This window comes from Pteronotus mesoamericanus, unplaced genomic scaffold (genome assembly GCF_021234165.1).
Source record: "Pteronotus mesoamericanus isolate MK-2021 breed Mesoamerican mustached bat unplaced genomic scaffold, CSHL_Meso_final contig_228, whole genome shotgun sequence".
In the NCBI taxonomy this organism is placed as follows: Eukaryota; Metazoa; Chordata; class Mammalia; order Chiroptera; family Mormoopidae; genus Pteronotus; species Pteronotus mesoamericanus.
Window position 1 is genome coordinate 108,648 of NW_026555095.1, and position 20,950 is coordinate 129,597.

Consider the following 20,950-nt stretch of genomic DNA (forward strand, 5'->3'; position numbering starts at 1 on the left):
TTTAACTTTTTTTCTTTTAGGAGACAAGGATGGCAGTAAGGTGACCACAGTGGTGGCGACTCCTGGGCAGGGTCCAGACAGACCACAAGAAGTCAGCTATACAGACACTAAAGTGATTGGAAATGGATCATTTGGTGTGGTATATCAAGCCAAACTTTGTGATTCGGGAGAATTGGTTGCCATCAAGAAAGTATTGCAGGACAAGAGATTTAAGGTAAGATCTTCAGTATTTCATGTATTTTGTTTCTATCAGTACATATAAATGATTATTTTTTTTTCAGTTGCTGCTTTTTGCTTCAGATTTCATTTACTGTGCATATTTTTATTTAACTCAACTACTTAACTATAGTGACTTTATTTTATGTCATGTATTTTGTAGAGAAAAGTTTACAGAAGATTGCAATTTTATTTTGCAATTTTATAGTCAAAATGCTGTTACAAGTAGATGAAAATATCTTAATTTATATTTGTAAAAGTTACCTCTCCCTGCCTTGGGTTTCACTGGTGTAGCAGAGGATCATTTGAGGTTTGTTTTTTTGTTTTGTTTAAGATTTTATTTATTTATTTTTAGAGAGAGGGGAAGGGAAGGAGTGAGGGAGAGAAGAGACATCAGTGTGTGGTTGCCTTTCATGCGCCCCCTGGTGGGGACCTGACCCACAACTCAGGCATGTGCCCTGACTGGGAATCGAACCAGCAGCCCCCAGTCTGCTAAGCCACACTAGCCAGGACTCATTTGATATTTTTCACTATGCTTCCTTTCTTTAAAAATTTCCTTTGAACCTGTGATTCAACACTCTAATTCCCATGCCCACATCCTGCTCATAACCCTGACCTTTCTTTACTGTCTCCTTATGTCTCTCTTCTGTCTGCCAGTAGAAGCCAGCATTCTCCACAGTTGATTTTGTTTTCATTTCTTACACCATTTCTTTAGGGGATTCTATGATGAAGGTTTGGAGGTCATCTTTGTGTTACGGTATAGTGGAGGGTCCGGAAACCGGTACTATAGTCAAAGCTCTGCCATTAATTAGCCTTGAAGTTCTGTTCCTATCTCTGTTCCTTCCATCTCTGCAACATCTTACTGAGAGCATCCTTTGTATTAGAAACTATGCTAAACATTAAGGGATATAAAAATAAGTGATCACTGCTCTGGAATAGCACACAGTCTAGTATCTCTATGCTTTAGAATGTCTTGAACATTCTAAAGTAGTTTTTACTTTTTTTAAGAAAAAAATATACAGTTTTTTTCATCAGTTCTCTCTCTTTCCCAAGCACTAGTCCCATGTTGCCAGATGCCCACTGGATCTTGCTATCTGAATTTTGCACTATTATCTCAAATTGGCAAGGCTTCTTATACAACAATGACTTAACTTTTTTAAAATTATATTTTATTGATTATGCTATTACTGTTGTCCTGATTTTTTTTCCTGTTTGCCCCCTACACCCAATGCCCCCTACTTCCTCAGGTAATCCCCCCCACCATTGTTCTTGTCTGTGGGTCATGCATATAAGTTCTTTGGCTTGGAATTGAACTCCATTTCCTATACTGTATTTTACATCCCCATAGCTATTCTGTAACTACCTACTTGTACTTCTTAATCCCCTCACCTCTTTACCTGCTCTCCCCCTTGTCCCTCCCATCTGGAAACTTTCCAGCAACTAGCTTCTTTTTTCTTGCTCTTAAGTCCCTTTTTATCTTTAATCTTTGGCCTTCTAATAATGATGTGTGTTGGAGTGGGCTTCTTTGCATCCATCATAATTGGGACTCTCTGTGCTTCCTGGACGTGCATGTCTATTTCCTTCACCAAATTAGGGAAGTTTTCTTTCACTATTTTTCCGGATAGATTTCCAATTTCTTGCTCTTTCTCTTCCCCTTCAGGCACCCCTATGAATGCTGGACCTCTTAAAGTTGTCCCAGAGGATGTTTATGCTATCCTCATTTTGGGGTGATTCTTTTTCTTATTGTTCTTGTTTTCTTTTTTTTTCTTCTTCTTTTTAGCTTCCTTATGTTCATAATCATTGATTTGATTCTCAGCTTCATCCACTCTACTGTTGTTTCCCTGTAAATTGTTCTTTATTTCAGTTAGTGAAGCTTTCAATTCTGACTGGATCTTTCTTATGCTGCTGAGGTCCTCACTAAGTTCTTTGAGCATCCTTATAACCAGTGTTTTGTACTCTGCATCTGATAGATTGCTTATCTCCATTTCATTTAGCCATGTAGCTCTTTTTCTGGAGTTTTGATCTGTTCTTTCACTGAGACCAAGTTTCTTTGTCTCCTTGTTTTGGCAGCCTCTCTGTGTTTGTTTCTATGTATTAGGTAGACCTGCTTTGACTCCGTGTCTTGGTGGTTTGGCCTAATGTAGTAGGTGTCCTTAGGGGTCCAGGGGCACAGTCTCCCCTATCACCCAAGCTGGGTACTTAAGGTGTGCTGCTTGTGTGGGCTGAGTACACCCTCCTCTTGTAGTTGGGCCTCGGTTGCTGTTGGCAGATCAATGGGAGGGATTTATCCAGGCCAGTCAGCTGCAAGGACTGGCTGTTAGTACTGACTCCAGCCTACGCTCTCCGTGGAGGATCAGCTTTGCAGGGGCAGGGTGCTGGTTTTCTGACATGGTCTGTAGCTGTCCACTGGGTGTGTTGACCAGGGTCTGCCCCCACCGGTGTTTGCCCGGGACACCATTCCTGAGCTATAAAGCAGTCAGAGATGGCTGCTACCTGTGCTGGACTTGGAGATTCCTAGGAAAAACCAAGCTGTGAGTCTAATCTGGCTACCAGAGCGGGTTCACTGAAGCCTGCTGTTGCTTGTTTGGTAGGATTTGGGAGCCAAGACTGGCCATTCTTATAGAAAAACAGTTTGGGTGGGTTCTTAAGTTGAGTGGGATAGAGCCTCTATGGACCTCCAAGGTGGGTCACACAGAGCCAGGTTGATGGAGTCTTAGACATGGTACCAGCCTATCAGCTCTGTGGGTGGAGGGCTCAGCAGCGGGACAATGGCCTCTGCTTGCCCTAATGCCAGCCTCTTAAGTCTCTCCCTGTTTACCACTGGTGCCCTTCAAGCTACCACCCGGGTGCTGGAGCTCAGAGGGAGCGAGTCTGAGTAGGTGGGTCCCTGTGTAGGTTCCCCAGGAGGAGCTGCCTAGAGCTCCAGCAGTCTCCTCCACTGATTCAATCCCCGCTAGTTTTCATAGCCCGAACTTGTGGGGAATTATCTTCCTGGCATTGGAATCCTGGGCTGGGGGCTTGGTGTGGGCCTGGGGACTCCTCACTCCTGAGAAATCCCTCCTGAATTTTTAACCATGTGGGTTTGGGGCCAGTCCATTCAGTACACAACCCTCCTACCAGTCTGGATGGATGTGGTTTCTCCAGTTCTGTAGTTGTCAGACTTCATTCAACTCAGTTTCTGATATTCCTGAGTGATGTTTGTCCTATACTTTTTAGTTATAATTTTGATGGGGATGTGCAAAGAGGCGAGCCATGTCTGCCTACATTGCCATCTGGACCCAAAGTCCATCCTCCTGACTTAACTCGTACAACCCAGTGGAAATTATTTCTGATGGTTCCCATTCTTTTTTTCTTTTCCTTCAAATGACTGTATCATTCACTTTGTCATTCAGACTTTGGTTTAACACTTCTAACACTCTACCTCTGATCTCACTTGTAACCTCTTCTACATGTCAGCACTGAAATAGTCACACAGTTCAGTTTGATCATGTTGTTTCTCCTACATATAAATCTTCTGTGATTCCTCATAGTCTAGAAAATAAAACTTGCCCCATTCAATTGGTCATTCAGGAGCTTCCATAGTCTTGCCTAATCTCCAAACACTCAGCTTCCTAACGTTTTTCTGTGTCAGAGTTCAACTATATTGGTCTTTATGGCCTCTCTGCTTTTATTCAGATTCCTGTTATCTTCACATATCACTCTTATTCTTCTGCTATCTAAATCCTGCATGTATATAAAGTGTAAGATTCTTTCTTTATGAATTTCCTAGATGATTCCAGCCAGACATATGGATTTTGCTATTGTAAATTTCTTGAACACTAGAAAATTACAAATTTTTTACATGACAAGGACTCCATTTTTAATATGTCTGTCTTTTGGATACCCACATATTCAGTGTTTTTTTTGGATTAGTAGTTGATGATAGCAAAACTTACCAAATACTTACATGCTCAATGATCTAGTGAGGTTTTACATGAGTAGTTTTATTTGAGATTTACCATTAGTACTGTGAGATTGGTACTATTATTATTTGGAATAGGCAAACTACAGAGATTATAAATTAACTGGTCCAGGGTTACACAGCACGTGGATAAATTGGCAAGTATTTGAATCCAAGCAGTCTGACTCCAGAGTACTTTACTGCATTTTATCGTTACTGCATCAAACCCATGTATTCTTTGCAGAGGTACTTGAGATCTTATTTGTCTTTTGTTTTTAAATTAAAACTTTTCCCTTTAGCATAGTTAGGTTATTCATATGAAATACAATTTGGTATGTGTCTATCTTCTTAGAACTTTACCCACATTCTTTTTGATTTAAAAAAAAATAAAAATCTGTGAAACACTAGCCTGGTTCTGAAAGTCAGAAATATGCAAGTATCTCTATTTTATTTCTTCTTTTTTCTACTCCCTGTAAATGGCCACTCTCATTTTGTTTTAGTTTATTTTTTTCTGGGTTTCTTTTGCACAAATGAGCAGTTAAGTGTAATTTTCCTGGTTTCTTTCTTACATATGAAAGGTAAGTAATACATTAGAGATACTTTTGTACTTTGCTTTTTCTTTTAACTATAGTTCCTAGGAATCATTGTATTTTCAGTTCAGAGTTTTCTCATCTCTTATTTTTACAGCTACACAGCATTGCAGCATTGATTCAGCCATTCTATGTGTGGTTTTTTTTTTTTTTTTTTTTTAGTATTTTGTAAATCTCTAGGAGTGCTCTTATGAAAAATCTTTTACATATATACGTTTTAAATTAGATGTTTATCTTCAGTGTAGATTAAGAGAAGTAGGACTGCTGCATGAAAACAGACACACCTATACAGTTTCTTTTGGTGTTGCCAAATTCCTCTCCAAAAGGGTTATATCAATTTACTTTCTCTCCAGTAATATGAGTTCCTATTTCCCCACAGCTTTGACAACATACCTTGCTTTACTTTTCAGTTTTTGCCAATCTCATAGGTGGAAATGGTATCTCATTGTAGTTTTAATCTACAGTCTTAATTGTGAATCTACTTTAACATCTTTTCATATGTTCAGTGTCCATTGTATTTGTTGTGTGTGTGTGAATTATCTTATTTTGGGGCCCATTTTTAAAATGTAGTTTTGGTCTTTTCCTCTTAACTCTGAAGAGTTGACTATGCATTTAGTTTTTATTGTGATATATGTAGTATTTTTACTTTTTCTATTCCATTGGGTTAGTCAAAAAGTTTTAGTTTTTTCGGTAATATAAAGACATATTTTTCATTTTCACCAGTAACTATTAATTTGGATATTTTGAATATGTAAGCTATCTCCAGCATGGTCTAATGTTGATTGATCTCAATTAATGTCTCAATTTGACTGCTATCAACTTCAGCTGGTCTACCAGACTGTGGAACATCTACCAGCGAGAAATCTCTAGTACAAAACTTCACAAACCACTTCTGACATGTTCGATCAGGCAAAGCACCTTCTCCATACACTGCACAGATCTTTTTTTGCATATCAGTTGTGTTTACATCTTTCTTGAAATAATAATACACTGAAAATGCTGCTTATTTTCTTCCATTCTCAGTATTGAAATGGCTACACAAAACTTCACTAGTCTTTTATTTTTATGATTCCATTTATGTGACATTTATTTTATTTTTTTATATTTGTCTTTTTATTCTTGTATTTTTATTTATTATTAGTTTTTCTTTTCCTTTTTTTATTATTTATTTTTAATTTTTTTTTTAATTTTTCCAAATACATTTGTCTCTGTCTTTCCCCCACCACTTTCCCCTGCTCCCTACCCCCTCTCCCTCCCTCAGTCCTTCCCCACTTTGGTTTTGTCCATGAGTCCTTGCTATATGTTCCTTGACTTGCCCCTTTCCTTCCTTTTCCCCCGCCCACTCCTCCCTCCTTCCCTCTTGTCTCTGTTGGTTTCTTTTCCTTTCAGTGTTGCTGGTCTTATTTTCCTTGCATTTTTGTTTTGTTGGTTAGGTTCCGCTTATAGGTGAGATCATATGGTATTTGTTTTCCGTCCCCGGCTTATTTCACTTAGCATAATGCTCTCTAGTCCCATCCATGCTGTCGCGAAGTTTAATAGTTCTTTTTTTCTTTCTTCTGCGTAGTATCAAAACTTCACCAGTCTTGATACGTTTTTTAAATGCATGCTGATATGACAGCTGTCACAATACAGTCTAACAAAATTGTTTTGAATGAAGTTACAGACAACTAAGCACTACTACAGTCATCTTACGGAAACAAACAAAGGAAGTTTTTGGTCTACCCAGTATTTCTTTTGCCATGTAAAAGTCGTCCTTGCCCCTCCCCTCTGTAGTGAGATTTATTGTTCTCTTATTGTATCCCTATTTTGAGTTATGGTTAGAAAGCCTTTTCTTTATAAAGCCTTTTCTTATAGAAAGCCTTTTCCTTGGATAAAGAGAAGTTCATCCTTATTTTCCTCCAGTAGATGTAAAATTTAATTTTTTGTATTTAGATTCCTGATTCATTAGAAGTTTATTGCTATATATGGGGTTTATTTCTATGTATGGTGTGAGTTACTGATCTAATTTTTATCCTTTCTAAATCAACCAATTGTCTCAGTACAGTTTATTAAAGGGTCTTTGTTGCACTGATTCAAGATGCCATTGTTATTATATGCTAAATTTCCATATATCCGTGTCTACTTATGGACTTTCCATTCTTTTCCAGTAGATCATTTGGATATTTCTGTGTCAGTACCACATTGTCTTCTTTTTTTTAAATCCTCACCCCAGGATATGTGTATTGATTTTAGAGAGAGAAAGGAGGAGAGAAACATCCATGTGAGAGAAAATCATCAATAGGTTGCTTTCTGTACACTCCCTGAACCCTGGACCCTCTGACCCTCCACCCCTCTGATCTCCTGACCAAGGATTGAACCAGCCATCTAGGTATATGCCCTGTCCAGGATCGAACCCACAGTCTTTTGTGGGTTATAGGACCACATGCCAACCGCCTGAGCAAACGGGCCAGGGCAGTACCGCACTGTTTTAATTGTAGAGCTTTAGAGTGCGAGAGTATGGGGTTTTGTTTGTTTGTTTTTTAAGTCTGGTAGGACTGATCTGCCCTTATATCTTTTCTTTTTCATGTTGTACTAGCTATTCTTGGATGTTCATTTTTCCATATGAACTTTGGTATCATTTTGTGAAACTCCTTAAAAAAGGTAGTTGATGTTTTTAATTGGAATTTCATTAACTTAGTAAATTAGTGAGTACTAACCCATTTGTGATATTTAATTATCCAGGAATAAGAGTGTCTTTCCATTTCTTCAGACCAACTTTTGTGTCTTTCAAGAAGGTATCCAGCCATACAATATGAAAAATAGAGACATTTACTAAAGAAGATACAAGAGACATAGGACGGTGACATCTCAGTCCCCTTCAAAGTAGGCACGTTGGGACCTCACACAGTTCTCCCATTTGCCATCAGCTGCCCTGTTGTACTTTCCTGAATCTCATCAACGGTTTGAAATCTCTTCCCTTTCAAAGGTGATTTTAGTTTTGGGAAAAGCAAGAAATGGCAGGGCGCCAAATCTGGGCTGTAGGTTGGCTGAGTCACCTGGGTGATTTCGTGTTTCTCCAGAAAACTGCATGAGACGTGATGCACGAACAGGCATGTTGTTTTGATGAAGCTGCCAATCACCAGTTGCCTTTAACATCAGCCTTCTGAATTGCGTGAATAGTTTCCGCAGAGGAAGATTCAGGCTTAATGCAAAATTTGATGCAGATTCATTGCTGTACTCACTCAGTCATTTTGAATGCGATAGCCACACAATACACATGGTCACTCAATGATGTCTTCCACTTCTGCTGACTAATACAGTGAGATTGTCATTGTTCATCCGTGCACATTCCAGTCCACTCTCCTTGGCTGCCAGATTACATCAGTGTCTTGTAAACCATCCTCGTTATGTTAACAATGGATGGACTTTTTCAAGACAGACCTTCTAATTTTTTTTTGTTTGTTTCTCTCCTACATGCTAAAAAGTGACAGAGTACCTTATATCAAGTTTAGTTCTTTCCACCGTATCATCTTCTTTTGTGGAAGTTTCATACTCTTTGTTCTCCTTGCTAAATGTTAATTGTTCTCCCCAATTTTTTATATATGGTAACCAATTCATTTCTCTTGATTATCATAAAATAATAGGAATGTTTTGACTAATAAAAATTCTGCAGATTTACGTCTAAGATTTACATAGTTGCTGGCTAGGATTGCATTCAATAATTATGTATTTCCAAAGGGTTGGAATAGAGGTTTCTCTTTGCCCAATTAAACCAGCTTGCTGAACCTGCTAGTGTTAGTGAGAGGCAGTTTGTCTTGGTGGAGAAAAAAAGACCAAAACAAACTCGAAGAGAGAGAATTGTCAGAGATAAAAAGAAAAGAAGCAGTAATTATCCCTACATCAGTAGTCACATAAACTATATATTTAAGACACTGAGGGGTGTGTTTGCTTTTAAGGAATTTCTATGACAAGCTTATTTTCATTAGTGGTTTATTTAAAATTTGAATCCCTTCTTTTCCTCTGAGCTATCATGCTGTGACAAATTACTTAAAGTAAATTAAACTACTTCGCTTGGCCTGTTTGGAAGTGCACTGATAGAAAATGCTGTTACAGTATTGTAGGGGTAAAGTCCAGTTAGGTACCTTAGGTAGGAGACCTTTGATATTAAAGCAGGGACAAGGTTAATCAATCCCAAAAGCAACCAATTGGGGCTGGCTTTTCCAATTTGAAAGTCAGTAAGTTGCATTTTTAATTAATTAGTGATCTTTGCTTAATTAGCTATTAATTTCACTTTTCCTTTGAATTAAGTCATAAGTTTCAAGTCTCCTGTTTTATTTCACTTGTGTGGATTGGGTGCGAGGATGGAGATGTGAAGTGTCACTGTTCTGTTGTGAATGGAGAGTGAATAGAGCTCTACTTTTAATATACCATTTTGGAGAGTGAGGAGAGATAATGGCTGATTTCGACCTTTAGGGATAGGATTATTCTCTGCATGATATTCTGGAGACAGCATAGGAGAAAGAAGATCTTTATCCGTTCTAAGTAGTTTTGTATGCTTGAGCATTCTAGTAACTTTATAAGCCTCAGTTTCATCATCTGTAAAGTGGAGATGCTACTAACCAGAGCAATGCCCCAGACCAATGTCTAGTACATAAAAGAACTCAATAAATACTATTCTCCTCTTTTTCTCCAATGTTGTATATATCAAATGAAACAATGTATATATTGTGAGAACATTTCCTAAATTTTAAAACCTCTTATAATTGTTTTTATTTTTAGGCATCTGAATTACTATAAACTGCTATTCACTTTGGATTTTTTTCCTATTTAGTCCTCTTAAGTTTGGTAATCTATTTTTAGGCACCTGATTTTTTTGTATTTATACAGCTATTCTAAGTCACTTGTAGAAAATCTATTTCCTGATAAAATTGACAGACAAATAGTAATGTTAAAAAAATTCTTTTTGTAATCCTTACCTGAGGACATGTTTGTTGATTTTAGAGTGAGAGGAAGGAGTCGGGGGAAGAGAGAAAGAAACATCGATTAGCTGCCTCCTGTATACCCCTAACCAGGGATCAAACCTGCAACCTTTTGGTGAATGGGGCAGTGCGCCAACCAACTGAGCCACCAGCAACAGCAGAAATAGTAATCTTCAGTTATGCCATATGGAGTTTTGTTTGGGTCATGGAAATTTTTAGTTATTAAGTAAAAGCTAAAAACCAGGTCTCAACCTCTGTTGAGAGTGGGAAGGACAAGGTCAGGTTGGATAGGAAAAGCCTCACCCTGCTGTAAGTTCTAAGAAAGCTACAGCAAAACAAATGGGGAATTTTCAAACCAGAGTTTAACTATCAAGAATTCAGTATCTCCTGGGAGAAGACATTAAGAAAAAAGACATTTACATTAAATATGACTGAGAGGCTCTGTCATTGACTAAGGACAGCCCATGGGAAACTTGGCTTGTCCCTCATAAGAGAATGGCTTTGAGAGTTCATCAGTTGGAACCATTGGTCAGTGATGTTCCTTGCAGTGAAGGATCTTCTGAAGCACATTTTTATAATTGCCATACCAAGTGTCTTGAGGGTACAGATTGTTTTATGCTATTTTCCCAAGTTCATATGCAAAATAACTGGTAAAATATTTTCAGAGACTGTATAAAGTTGGTGTGGAGGGTTCTGTTGATTTTGCCCTCAAAATTATACATAATTTAGTTGCTCCTATTATTCCAGTGAGAAAAAAATGGTATTCTCTTGAGTGACCTCTTTCTAGCTTTCAGTGGCTTGAATGGATTTAAAGAAAGAGAAATAAAACTTAATAGAAGGCAACCAGAGCAATTTTAGGCAAGAGAAAGTAATAAAAGGTATCCAAGCTGGAAAGGAAGAAGTAAAACTGTGACTATTTGCAGATGACAGATTATATGTAAAAACCTTAAAGTCTCCACAAATTAACCTCTTTTGAGGAGAGAAGGAAGGACAAGAAAAGGTTAGATAAGAAAGCCTCATACTGCAGTGCAATTCTGGTTCGTTAGAACCAGGAAACAAATTCAGTAAAGTTACATGATAAAAAATCAGTACACAAAAATTGGTTGCTTTTCTATACACTAAAGACTAGCTATCAGAAAGAGCAAGAAAGTTATTTATGATTGCATCAAAAAGAATAAAATACCTAGGAATAAATTTAACCAAGGAAGTGAAAGATCTGCATGTTGAAAACTACAAGATAATCAGTGAGAGGAAATTGAAGACACAAATAAATGAAAAGCTCTTTCATGCTCATAGATTAGAAGAAATAATATTGTTAAAATGTCCATACTACTCAGAACAATCTATAGATTCAGTGCAATCCCTGTCAAAATTTCAATGGCATTTTTTAAAGAAATAGAACCAATAATCCTAAAATTTGTTTGGAGCTACAAAAACCCTAAATAGCCAAAGTAACGTTCAGAATGAAGAACAAAGCTAGAGGCATCACAACTTTCTGCTTTCAAACTATATTACAAAGCTGTAGTACTTGCAATAGTATAGTATTGGGATATAAAACAGGCTCATAGAACAATGGAACAGAACAGAGTCCAGAAATAAGCCACACACATTGTCAATTAATTTACAGCAAAGGAAGAAAAAAAAAATATTCTCTGGGGAAAGGTATTGGGAAATATCTCCATAAATGGTATTGGGAAAACTGGACAGCCACGTGCAAGAGAATGAAACTGTACCACTACTTTACACTATACACAAATGAATTAAACTCAAGATGGATTAAAGACTTGAATGTAAGACCTGAAACCATAAAACTTGTAGAAGAAAACATAGGTGGTTAAATTCTTTGGTAAAAGTTTGGCGATGAATTTTTAAATCTGACACCAAAACTAGCAAAAACAAAAATAGCATACTAAAACTTCAGCACAGCAAAGGAAACCATCAACAAAATGAAACGGCAACCTACTGAATGGGAGAAAATGTTTATAAATCATATATCTGACAAGGGGCTAATCCAAAATATATAAAAAACTCATACAACCAAATTGCAATTAAAAAATAGGTAGAAGAGCTGAATAGACATTTTTCCAAAGAAGGCATAGAAATACCCAACAGGTACATGACAGATGCTCAGCATCATCAATCATCGGGTAAATGCAAATCAAAACTACAAGATAATACCTCACACATGTTAGAACGGCTGTTGTCAAAAAAAGATAAGTGTTGGCGAGTATGCGGAGAAAAGGGAACCCTGTGCACTGTTGGTGGGAACGTGGATTGGTGCAGCCACTACAGAAGGCAACATGGAGGTTTCTCAAAATATTAAAAATATATAATCCATTAGTTCTAATTGTAGGTAGTTATTAAAAGAAAGCAAAAAAAAAAATCTGAAAAGATAAGTGCACTCTCCCCCCATGTTCATTGCAGCATTATTTACAGTAGTCAAGATGTGGAAAGAGCCTAAGTGTTTATCAGTGGATGAGTGAGTAAAGAAATTGTGGTGTGTGCACAATGGAATATTATTCAGCCATAAAAAAGAATGAAATTTTGCCATCTGTGACAACATGGATGGACCACTATGGCATTATGCCAAGTGAGATAGATCAGGCAGAGAAAGACAAATACTATATGATTTCTCTTGTATGTAGAATGTAAACAACAATAATAACAAAAAGTCAAGTTTATAGATAAAGAGAACAGATGGATGGTGGTTGTGAGAGGTGGAATGTGGGGGTGGGAGAAATGGGTGAAGGGGGTCAAAAGGTAAAAAGAGAAAACATAAAGCATAATATGCTTTTAAGTTTTCTCACTTTTTTTTACTTGACTATTTTTTAGTGTTTATAGCTTTCCAAATCCCTGTGTATCTGTAGTAAATTCTAAAGAAGTGTTTAGCATCAGGTGTTGACTAGTTTCACTAAGAGCTTTTTAATTTTTGTGGATGTTCAGTTGCTTGATCTTATTTTATAATAGCTTTATTGAGGTATAATACTGCACCACAAATTTTACCTTTTTAATACTCTATAATTTATTGTTTTGACTATAGTCAGAGTTGTACCATAAATTTCACTTTTCTGTACTTATAGTACGTTGGTTTTACTATAGTCAACAGCGTTTTAGTTGTACACCAAATATCACTACCATCTCTAGAATTTTTTCATCACCACAAAAAGAAACTGCTTTAGTAAGGTCCCCTTTTCTCCCTTTCCCCATTCTCTGGAAAACGGCTAATCTACTTTGAATCTGCAGATTTGCCCGTTCTGGACATTTCCTATACATGGAAACATAATACCGGACCTTTTTGTGTCTGGCTTCTTTCACTTAGAATAATATTTTTAAGGTTTGTTCATGTTGTACTATATGCCATTATTTAAGTCCTTTTTATGGACAAATAATATTTCATTGTTTAGATGTGCAACGTTTTGTTTATCTGTTCACCACTTGATTAATATTTGAGTTGGTTTCATTTTTGGCTATTTTGAATGATGCTTCTCTAAAAATTTGCATATAAATATGGGGACTTCTTTATTTTTCAGTTCTCTTCAGTATATACCTCTGAGTGTTGTAGGTCAATGGTTACTCTGTGATTTACATTTTGAAGAAGTGCTAACCTGTTTTCCAAAGCAACTGTATGTGCCATTTTATAAACCCACGAGCAGTGTAGCAGCATTATCCTTTCTCCGTATCATTGCCAATACTTGTTATTATCTGCTTTTTAAAAAATTTTACCATCTTTGAGTGAAGAGGCATCTCCTTGTCTTGATTTGCGTTTCTTGATGGCTAATGAGGTTGAACGTTTTTTCATGTGTTTATTGGCCTTATATTTTTTTATTTTTTGAGAAATTTCTGTTGAATTTCTTTGCCCATTAAAATTGTTTCTAAATTTCTTAGTAATTAATAGACTTTAGTGTTTGAGCAGTTTTAGTTTTACAGACAAATGAGTGGACAGTACAATGTTCACATATATGGGCCCCCTGGGATTTATGTATAAAAAATTGCGTATTTATTCTTACATGTTTAAACTCCAGCCACTGCCAAAGTACTCTCCATTTGATGCATTATACCTATCAAGACATTTTTTCCACTGCTCAAAACTAGTTTTTGAACTCGTCAATTTTGATGCCTTTTAGTGCTTCTACCATTTTTTGTTTCATCTATTCCACACTGGCAAAAAATTTCCCTTTGAGGACTTTTTCATTCAAGGGGGAAAGAGAAAGTCATTCAGCAAGATTGGGTGAATGGGAGGGTGGGACATGGGGGTCATGCCAATTTTGGTCAAAAACTGCTAATCACTCAGTGCCCTACGTGTGGGTGAGCTCATGAATCACCCATCATGAAATAGGCAAATACATTGAGTCTTCAAAAAAAAATTCACTAAAGCCAAACGCAGCCTTTCACAACAACACTACGTGGTACTCTGATACAGATGGATTCCTAGAATACTCACCTAGCAAGGGAAGCCTGTCTTACAAGGGGCCTGCCTTCCAGAAGATGATTCTGGGTTTTTTGGATCCCCCTTGTATATTCCTGTTCTGTTCAGTTCTTCCTATTATTAATATCAATGTAAATTTGTTATAGTCAAGCCAATATTGACATATTACTAGTAATTATAGCCCATAGTTTGTGTTATGTTTCAGTCTTTGTGTTGTATTGTCTGTGGGTATTGACAAATGTATGACATGTATCCATCATTACAGTGTCATACAGGATAGTTTCACTGCCCTAAAAATTCTGAGAGCCACCTATTCATCCCTCCCTCTCTTCCCCTCCCAACCATTGGCCACCATTGATTTTTATTTTTGTTTTTTAGCTGTTTCTATAGCTTTGCTTCTTCTAGATTGTTATGTATTTGGAATCATACAGTATAGAGTCTTTTCAGATTGGATTTTTTCCACTTAGCAATATGCATTTAATGTGCATACATAGCCTCTTGTGGCATGATAGCTGATTTCTTTTTAGCACTGAACAATATTCCATTGTATGCATGTACCATAGTTTGTTTATCTGTTAAGTACTGAAGGACATCTTGGTCACCTCCAAGTTTTGACAATTATAAATAATGCTGCTGTAAACATTGATGTGCACATTTTTGTGTGGATATGAGTTTTCACCCCATTGGGTAAATACCAGGTCGCACAATTGCTAGATTGTGTAGTAAGATTATATGTTTAGTTTTGCAAGAAGTTGCCAAAATGTCTTCCATAATGGCTGTTCAAAATAATTTTGTATTCCCACATATTGTTTTGTTATTGTCAGTGTTTGGGACTTTAACCATTCTGTTTAGAGTAGTGTATTAGTATCTCATTGTTATTTTAATTTATAATTTTCTGGTAACATACGATATTGAACGTATTTTCATATGCTTATTTGCCATCTGTATATCTTTTTTGGAGAGATATCTTTTCAAGTCTTTTGCCCATTTTTAATGTGATTTCTTTTTTTACTGTTGAGTTTTAAGAGTTCTGTATATATTTTGGATAATGATACTTTACCCTGTATATGTTTTATGAAGATTTTCTCCCATTCTGTGACTTGTCTTTTCCTTAATGTCTTACAGAAGTTTTAAATTTCAATGAAAAGTACCACTTACCTATTTTCTTTATGGACTGAGCTTTTGGTGTTGCATGTGAAAAATCACTGCCAAACCCAAGAACACCTAGGTTTTCTCCCGTTATCTCTTATCTGTCTTGTGCTTTTCACTTTTACATTTAGGTTTGTGATCCATTTTGGGTTAATTTTTGATGTGTCTAGATTCATTTCTTCGATTGTAGCTCTCCAGTTGTTCCAGCAATTTTCTTTTTTTAAATAGGGAACACTTGACAGATTTGCATGTTATTTTAACCTTCCAATTTTAGTATATGTGCTGCCAAAATAGGCACTAGCACTATCTGTTGAAAAGATCATCCTTTCTCCATTGCAATGCCTTTGTTCCTTTGTCAAAGTTCATTTAATTATATTTGGTGGCTATTTCTGGGCTCTCTTTCCTGTTCCGGTGATCTATTTGTTTGTTTTTTCCAATATCATCATAACATCTTCTTTTATTATAGCTTTATAGTAAGTCTTAAAGTTAGTGTCAGTCCTTTGTTCTTCAGTATTGTGTTGACTACATTATACTATAAAATAACTTGCTGGGATTTTGATTGTGTTGAATCTAAGTCATATTAGGAAGAACTGGTTGGCATCTTGACAGTATTGAGTCGTCTGTCCATGTATGTGAAATATGTTTTTACTTATTTAGATCTTTGATATATTTCTTTAGTTTTATGGTTTTCCTCATGTAAATCTTGTACGTATTTTGTTTACTTATACATAAGCATTTTATTTTTGGGGTGCTAATGTAAATTGTATTGTTTTTAATTTTAAATCCCAGTTGTTCATTGTTGGCATATAAGAAAGCATTTGACTTTTGTACATTTATTTTGAATCCTGCAACCTTGCTATAATTGCTTATTTGTTTTGGAAGGGTTCTTTTTTGTTTTAGTGTTGATTCGTTGAGATTTTTTACACACAGTTGTGTAACCAGTGAGGAAAGATCGTTTTTTTCCTTCTTTCTGAATCTATATACCTTTTAAGTTCCCTTTTAAATTTTTGGTCTTGTTGCATCCAAAACAATGTTGAATAGGAGTGGTGAGAAATTTTTCTTGCTTTGTTCCTGATTGTAGCAGGAAAACATCTAGTTTCTCCCCCATTGAATATAATGTTTAGCTTTATCAAATTGAGGATGTATCCCTCTATTCCTAGTTTGACAAGAGATTTTATCATGAATGGATGTTGAATTTTGTTAAATACTTTTTCCTACATCTATTGAGGTGATCCAAATTTTTTTCTTCTTTAGCCTATTAATGTGATGGACTATCTTAATTGATTTTTAATGTTGAACTAGCCTTGCATAGGTAGAACAAATCCCCTTCGGCCACGGTGTATAATTCTTTTTATATGTTGCTGGATGCAATTTCTTAATATTTTGTTGAGGATTTTTGCATCTGTGTTCACAAGAGATACGGGTCTGTAGGTTTTCTTTCTTGTAATGTCACTGTCTGATTTTGGTATTAGGGTAATGCTGGCTTCATGGAATGAGTTAGGAGATATTCCCTCCGCTTCCGTCTTCTGGAAAAGACTAGAGAATTGATATCATTTTTCCCTTAAATGTTGGGTTCACCAGTGAACCTAATTGGGTGTTGTATTTTCCGTTTTGGAAGGTGATTAATTATTAATAGAATTATTTAAAATATAGGCCTATTCAGATTATCTATTTCTCCCCATGTGTGTTCTGGTAAATTGTATCTTTCAAGGAATTTGTCCATTTAATCTAGTATGTCAAATTTGTTGGTACAGAGCTGATTGTAATATTGTCTTATTAATCTTTTAATGTCTATGAGATCTGTGATGTCCCTTCGATTTTTTTTATATTAGTAATTTGTGTCTTTTTTTATTGTATTTTTTTCCTCATTACTATTGAGTCCCTTTACATCCCCCTCCCTACTCTGCAATCACCCCACTGTTGTCCTTACCCATGAGACCTTTTTCCTTTTTGCTCAATCCCTCCACATCCTAACCACCCCCTGTTTCGCTGTTATTGTGCTTTCTAATCTATGAGTCTATTTTACTTGTTAGTTCAGTTTGTTCATTAGATTCCACATATGAGTGAAATCATATGGTATTTGTCTTTCACTGACTGGCTTGTTTCACTTAACATTATGTCCTCCAGATCCATCCATACTGTTGCAAAGAGTAAAATTTTCTTTTTTATGGCCAAGTAGTATTCCATTGTGGAAATGTCCCATAGTTATTTTACCCACTCATCTACAGAAGAACCCCAAACTCTAATTCAAAAGAGCATGAGCACCCTTACGCTCATTGCAGCATTATTTACAATTGCCAAGATATGGAAGCAGTAATTTGTCCTCTCTCTTGGTTAAACTGGCTAGAGGTTATCATTTTTTAAAAAGATTGTATTTCTTTATTTTTAGAGGCAGGAAAGGAGGGAAAAAGAGAGGGAGAGATACATCAATGTGAGAAAAACATTAATTGCCTCTCATATGTGCCCCAAAGGCCTGGGGAGGAACAGGGACTAAACTACACTCCATGCATGTGCCCTGCGTGGGAATCGAACTGGTGACCTTTTGCTTTGCAGATCATGCCCAACCAACCGAGCCACATCACTCAGGGCTGAGGTTTATCAGTTTTCATTGATCTTTTCAAAGAACTAAGAACTAGCTTTTGATTTTGCTTATTTTTTAAACTATTGATTTTCTGTTTTCAATTTCATCTCTAATTTTTATTTGTTTTCTTATCTCTTTAGATCAAGTGTGTTCTTCTTTCTCAGTTTTCCAAGATATAAACTTAAGAGTTTTCTTTTAGATTTTCTTCTTATCTAAAGATTATTTTGGCTATTTGGAATTTCCTGAGATCCTATCTACATTGTAGCAGTTTGTTTTTCTGCCACTGCAAAAAATACCATGGGAGTTTGATAGGGATTACATTGAATCTGTAGGTGGCTTTGGGTAGTATGGGCATTTTAATGATAGTAAGTCTTCCAGTCTATGAACATGGAATGTGTTTCCACTTATTAATATCTTCTTTGATTTCTTTTAGCATTGTTTTGTATTTTCCAGTGTGCAAGTCCTTCTATCTCCTTGGTTAGGCTTCTTCCTAAGTATTTTATCCTTTTTGATCCTATAGTAAATGAGATTGCTTTATTTTTGGTCATTGTGAATGTATAGAAATATAGTTGATTTTTAATTGTTCATTTTGCATCCTGAAACTTTGCTGAGATTGTTTTAGTTCTAAAAGTACTTTTTTTAAAAATCAGGGTTTTCTACAAATAAAGTGAACAGAGATAATTTTACTAATTGTTTTCCAATTTGGATTGCTTTTGTTACTTATTTTTCTTATCTAATTGCTCTGGCTAGGGTTTTAAGTACTATGTTGACTAGTTGTGGTGAGAGTGGGCATCTTTGCCTTTTTCCTGATCTTAGAAGGAAAGCTTTCAGTATTTTGCCATAGAATATGATGTTAATTTTGGGCTTTTCATATGGAACTTTTATCAATATATTGAGGCAGCTTCCTTCTGTCCCTCGTTTTTTGGGCACACATCATGAAAGAGTATTGAATTTCTTAAGTACTTTCTGCATTACTTGAGATGATCATTTGTGTTGCTAAGGTGGTACAGTTTATTGATTGATTTGTCATATACCACCATCCTTGCATTCCAGGTATAAATCCTTGTGTTGCTGGTACAAAATTTGGTCATGATGTATAATCCTTTAACGCATTGTTCAGTTTGGGTCACCAGTATTTTGTTCACGGTTTTTGCATCAGTATCCAGCAAAGATGATGGACTGTGGTTTTCTTGTGTCTTTCCCTTCACTTCAAATATATCTGTGTCTTTGAATTTAAAATGAGGTTCTTGTAGATAATGTACAGGGATAGGCAAACATTCTTCTGATTATAAAGCTATTGTAATAATTAAACCTGTCTTTTTCCATATGAACAACTGTAAATCTACTTTTTTAAAAAAGAGTTTATTACTTTCTTTCTAGAGAGAGGTGAAGGGGAGGAGAAGGAAAGGGGGAGAAACAGCAATGTGTGAGAGAAACATTGATCAGTTGATTCTCCTAGGTGTCCCGACCAGAGATCGAACCTGCAACCCAGGCATGTGCCCTGATTGGGAATCAAACAAGTGACCTTTCACTTTGTGGGATATCGCCCAACCAACCGAGCCACACCAGTCAGGGCTGTAAACCTACTTTTTGTCCGTTCCTGTATAGTTGGGTCTTTTTCAACTTATTTTAAAAATTATTCTTACTTTTTCAAATTAAGATGTATTGACATACAACATTATTTAAACTTAGGTTTTTAAAATCTACTGACAGCCTCTATCTTTGATATGGCATTTAGGCTGTATTTTTACATTTGATAGTGTTTCCTTCATTGCCCTTGTTCTTTGCTTTCTAAGAACATTCAGTTCTGCTCTGATCTTGATTATTTCCTTCCTCCTACTTGCTCTGGGATTTCTTTGTTGTCGTTTCTCCCGTTCTTAAAGTTGTAGGGTTAGGTCATTTATTTGAAATGTTTCTGTCTTTTTTAGGTAGGCCTGTGTTGCTATGAACTTCCCTCTCAGGACTGCCTTCGCTGTGTCCCATAGGTTTTGGATTGTGTGTTCATTTTCATTGGTTTCCAGAAGCTTTTTTATTTCTTCTCTTATCTCATTATTAACCTATTCATTGTTTAATAGTGTGCTATTCAGTCTCCATGAGTTTGAATGCATTTGAGGTTTTTCCGTTGAGGTTGGTTTACAATTTCAAGCCCTTGTGGTCCGAAAATGCTTGTTATTATTGCAGTTTTCCTGAATTTGTTGAGGCTTGTTTTGTGTCCTATCATGTGACCTATCTTTGAAAACGTTCCATGTGCATTTGAAAAGAATGTATATTTTGCTTCTTTGTGATGAAAGTTTCTGTATATGCCAGTTAAGTCCATTTGATCTAATGCGTGGTTCAGTTCCACAATATCCTTGTTGATGTTTTGTTTGGAAGATCTATCCATTTTTGAGAGTGGGGTGTTAAAATCCCCTACTATCAGTGTGTTGCAGTCTATATCTTTCTGGAAGTCCTCCAAGATTTTCCTTATATATTTGGGTGCTCCTATGTTGGGTGCATATAGGTTTACAATGTTTATGTCTTTTTGATGGGTTCTTCCTCTGAGTATTATAAAGTGTCCTTCCTGGTCTCTCTTTATGGCCTTTGTTTTGAAATCTATTTTGTCTCATATGAGTATTGCTACCCCTGCTTTTTATCTGTGTACATTTGCTTGGAATATTTTTTCCCATCCCATTACTTTCATTCTATGTAGGTCCTTTGTTCTGAGGTGGGTCTCTTATAGGCAGCACGCGTGTGGGTCATGTTTTCTTATCCATTCAGCTATCCTGTGTCTTTTGATAGGGCATGTAGTCCATTTACATTTAAAATTATAATTGATAGGTATTCATTTTTTTCCCTTTGTACCTGTGTTCTTCTCTTTCTCACTCTTTTTCTTCATCTTCTTAAAGCAGTCCCTTTAGCATATCTTGTAGTAATGGTTTGGTGGAGATGTATTCTTTTAGCCTTCTTTTGTCTGGGAAACTCCTTATTTTGCCTTTCATTTTAGTTGAGAGCCTTGCTGGGTGGAGCAGTCTTGGTTGCAGGTGTTTGCTTTTCATGACTTGGAATATTTCTCGCCATTCCTGTCTGGTTGTAGTGTTTCTGTTGAGAAGT

The 20,950-nt window shown here is 36.3% G+C and overlaps 1 protein-coding gene across 4 annotated transcripts in view; it reads left to right on the forward strand.

Annotated features, from left to right (window-relative positions):
* GSK3B (glycogen synthase kinase 3 beta) overlaps positions 1-20,950 on the forward strand; it is a 202,529-nt gene that overhangs the window by 64,344 nt on the left and 117,235 nt on the right. For all 4 annotated transcript variants that reach the window (XM_054572302.1, XM_054572303.1, XM_054572304.1 and 1 more), the window contains one exon: positions 21-214. In XM_054572302.1, the coding sequence (XP_054428277.1) occupies positions 21-214 (194 nt within the window). The remainder of the gene's footprint in view (positions 1-20; positions 215-20,950) is intronic.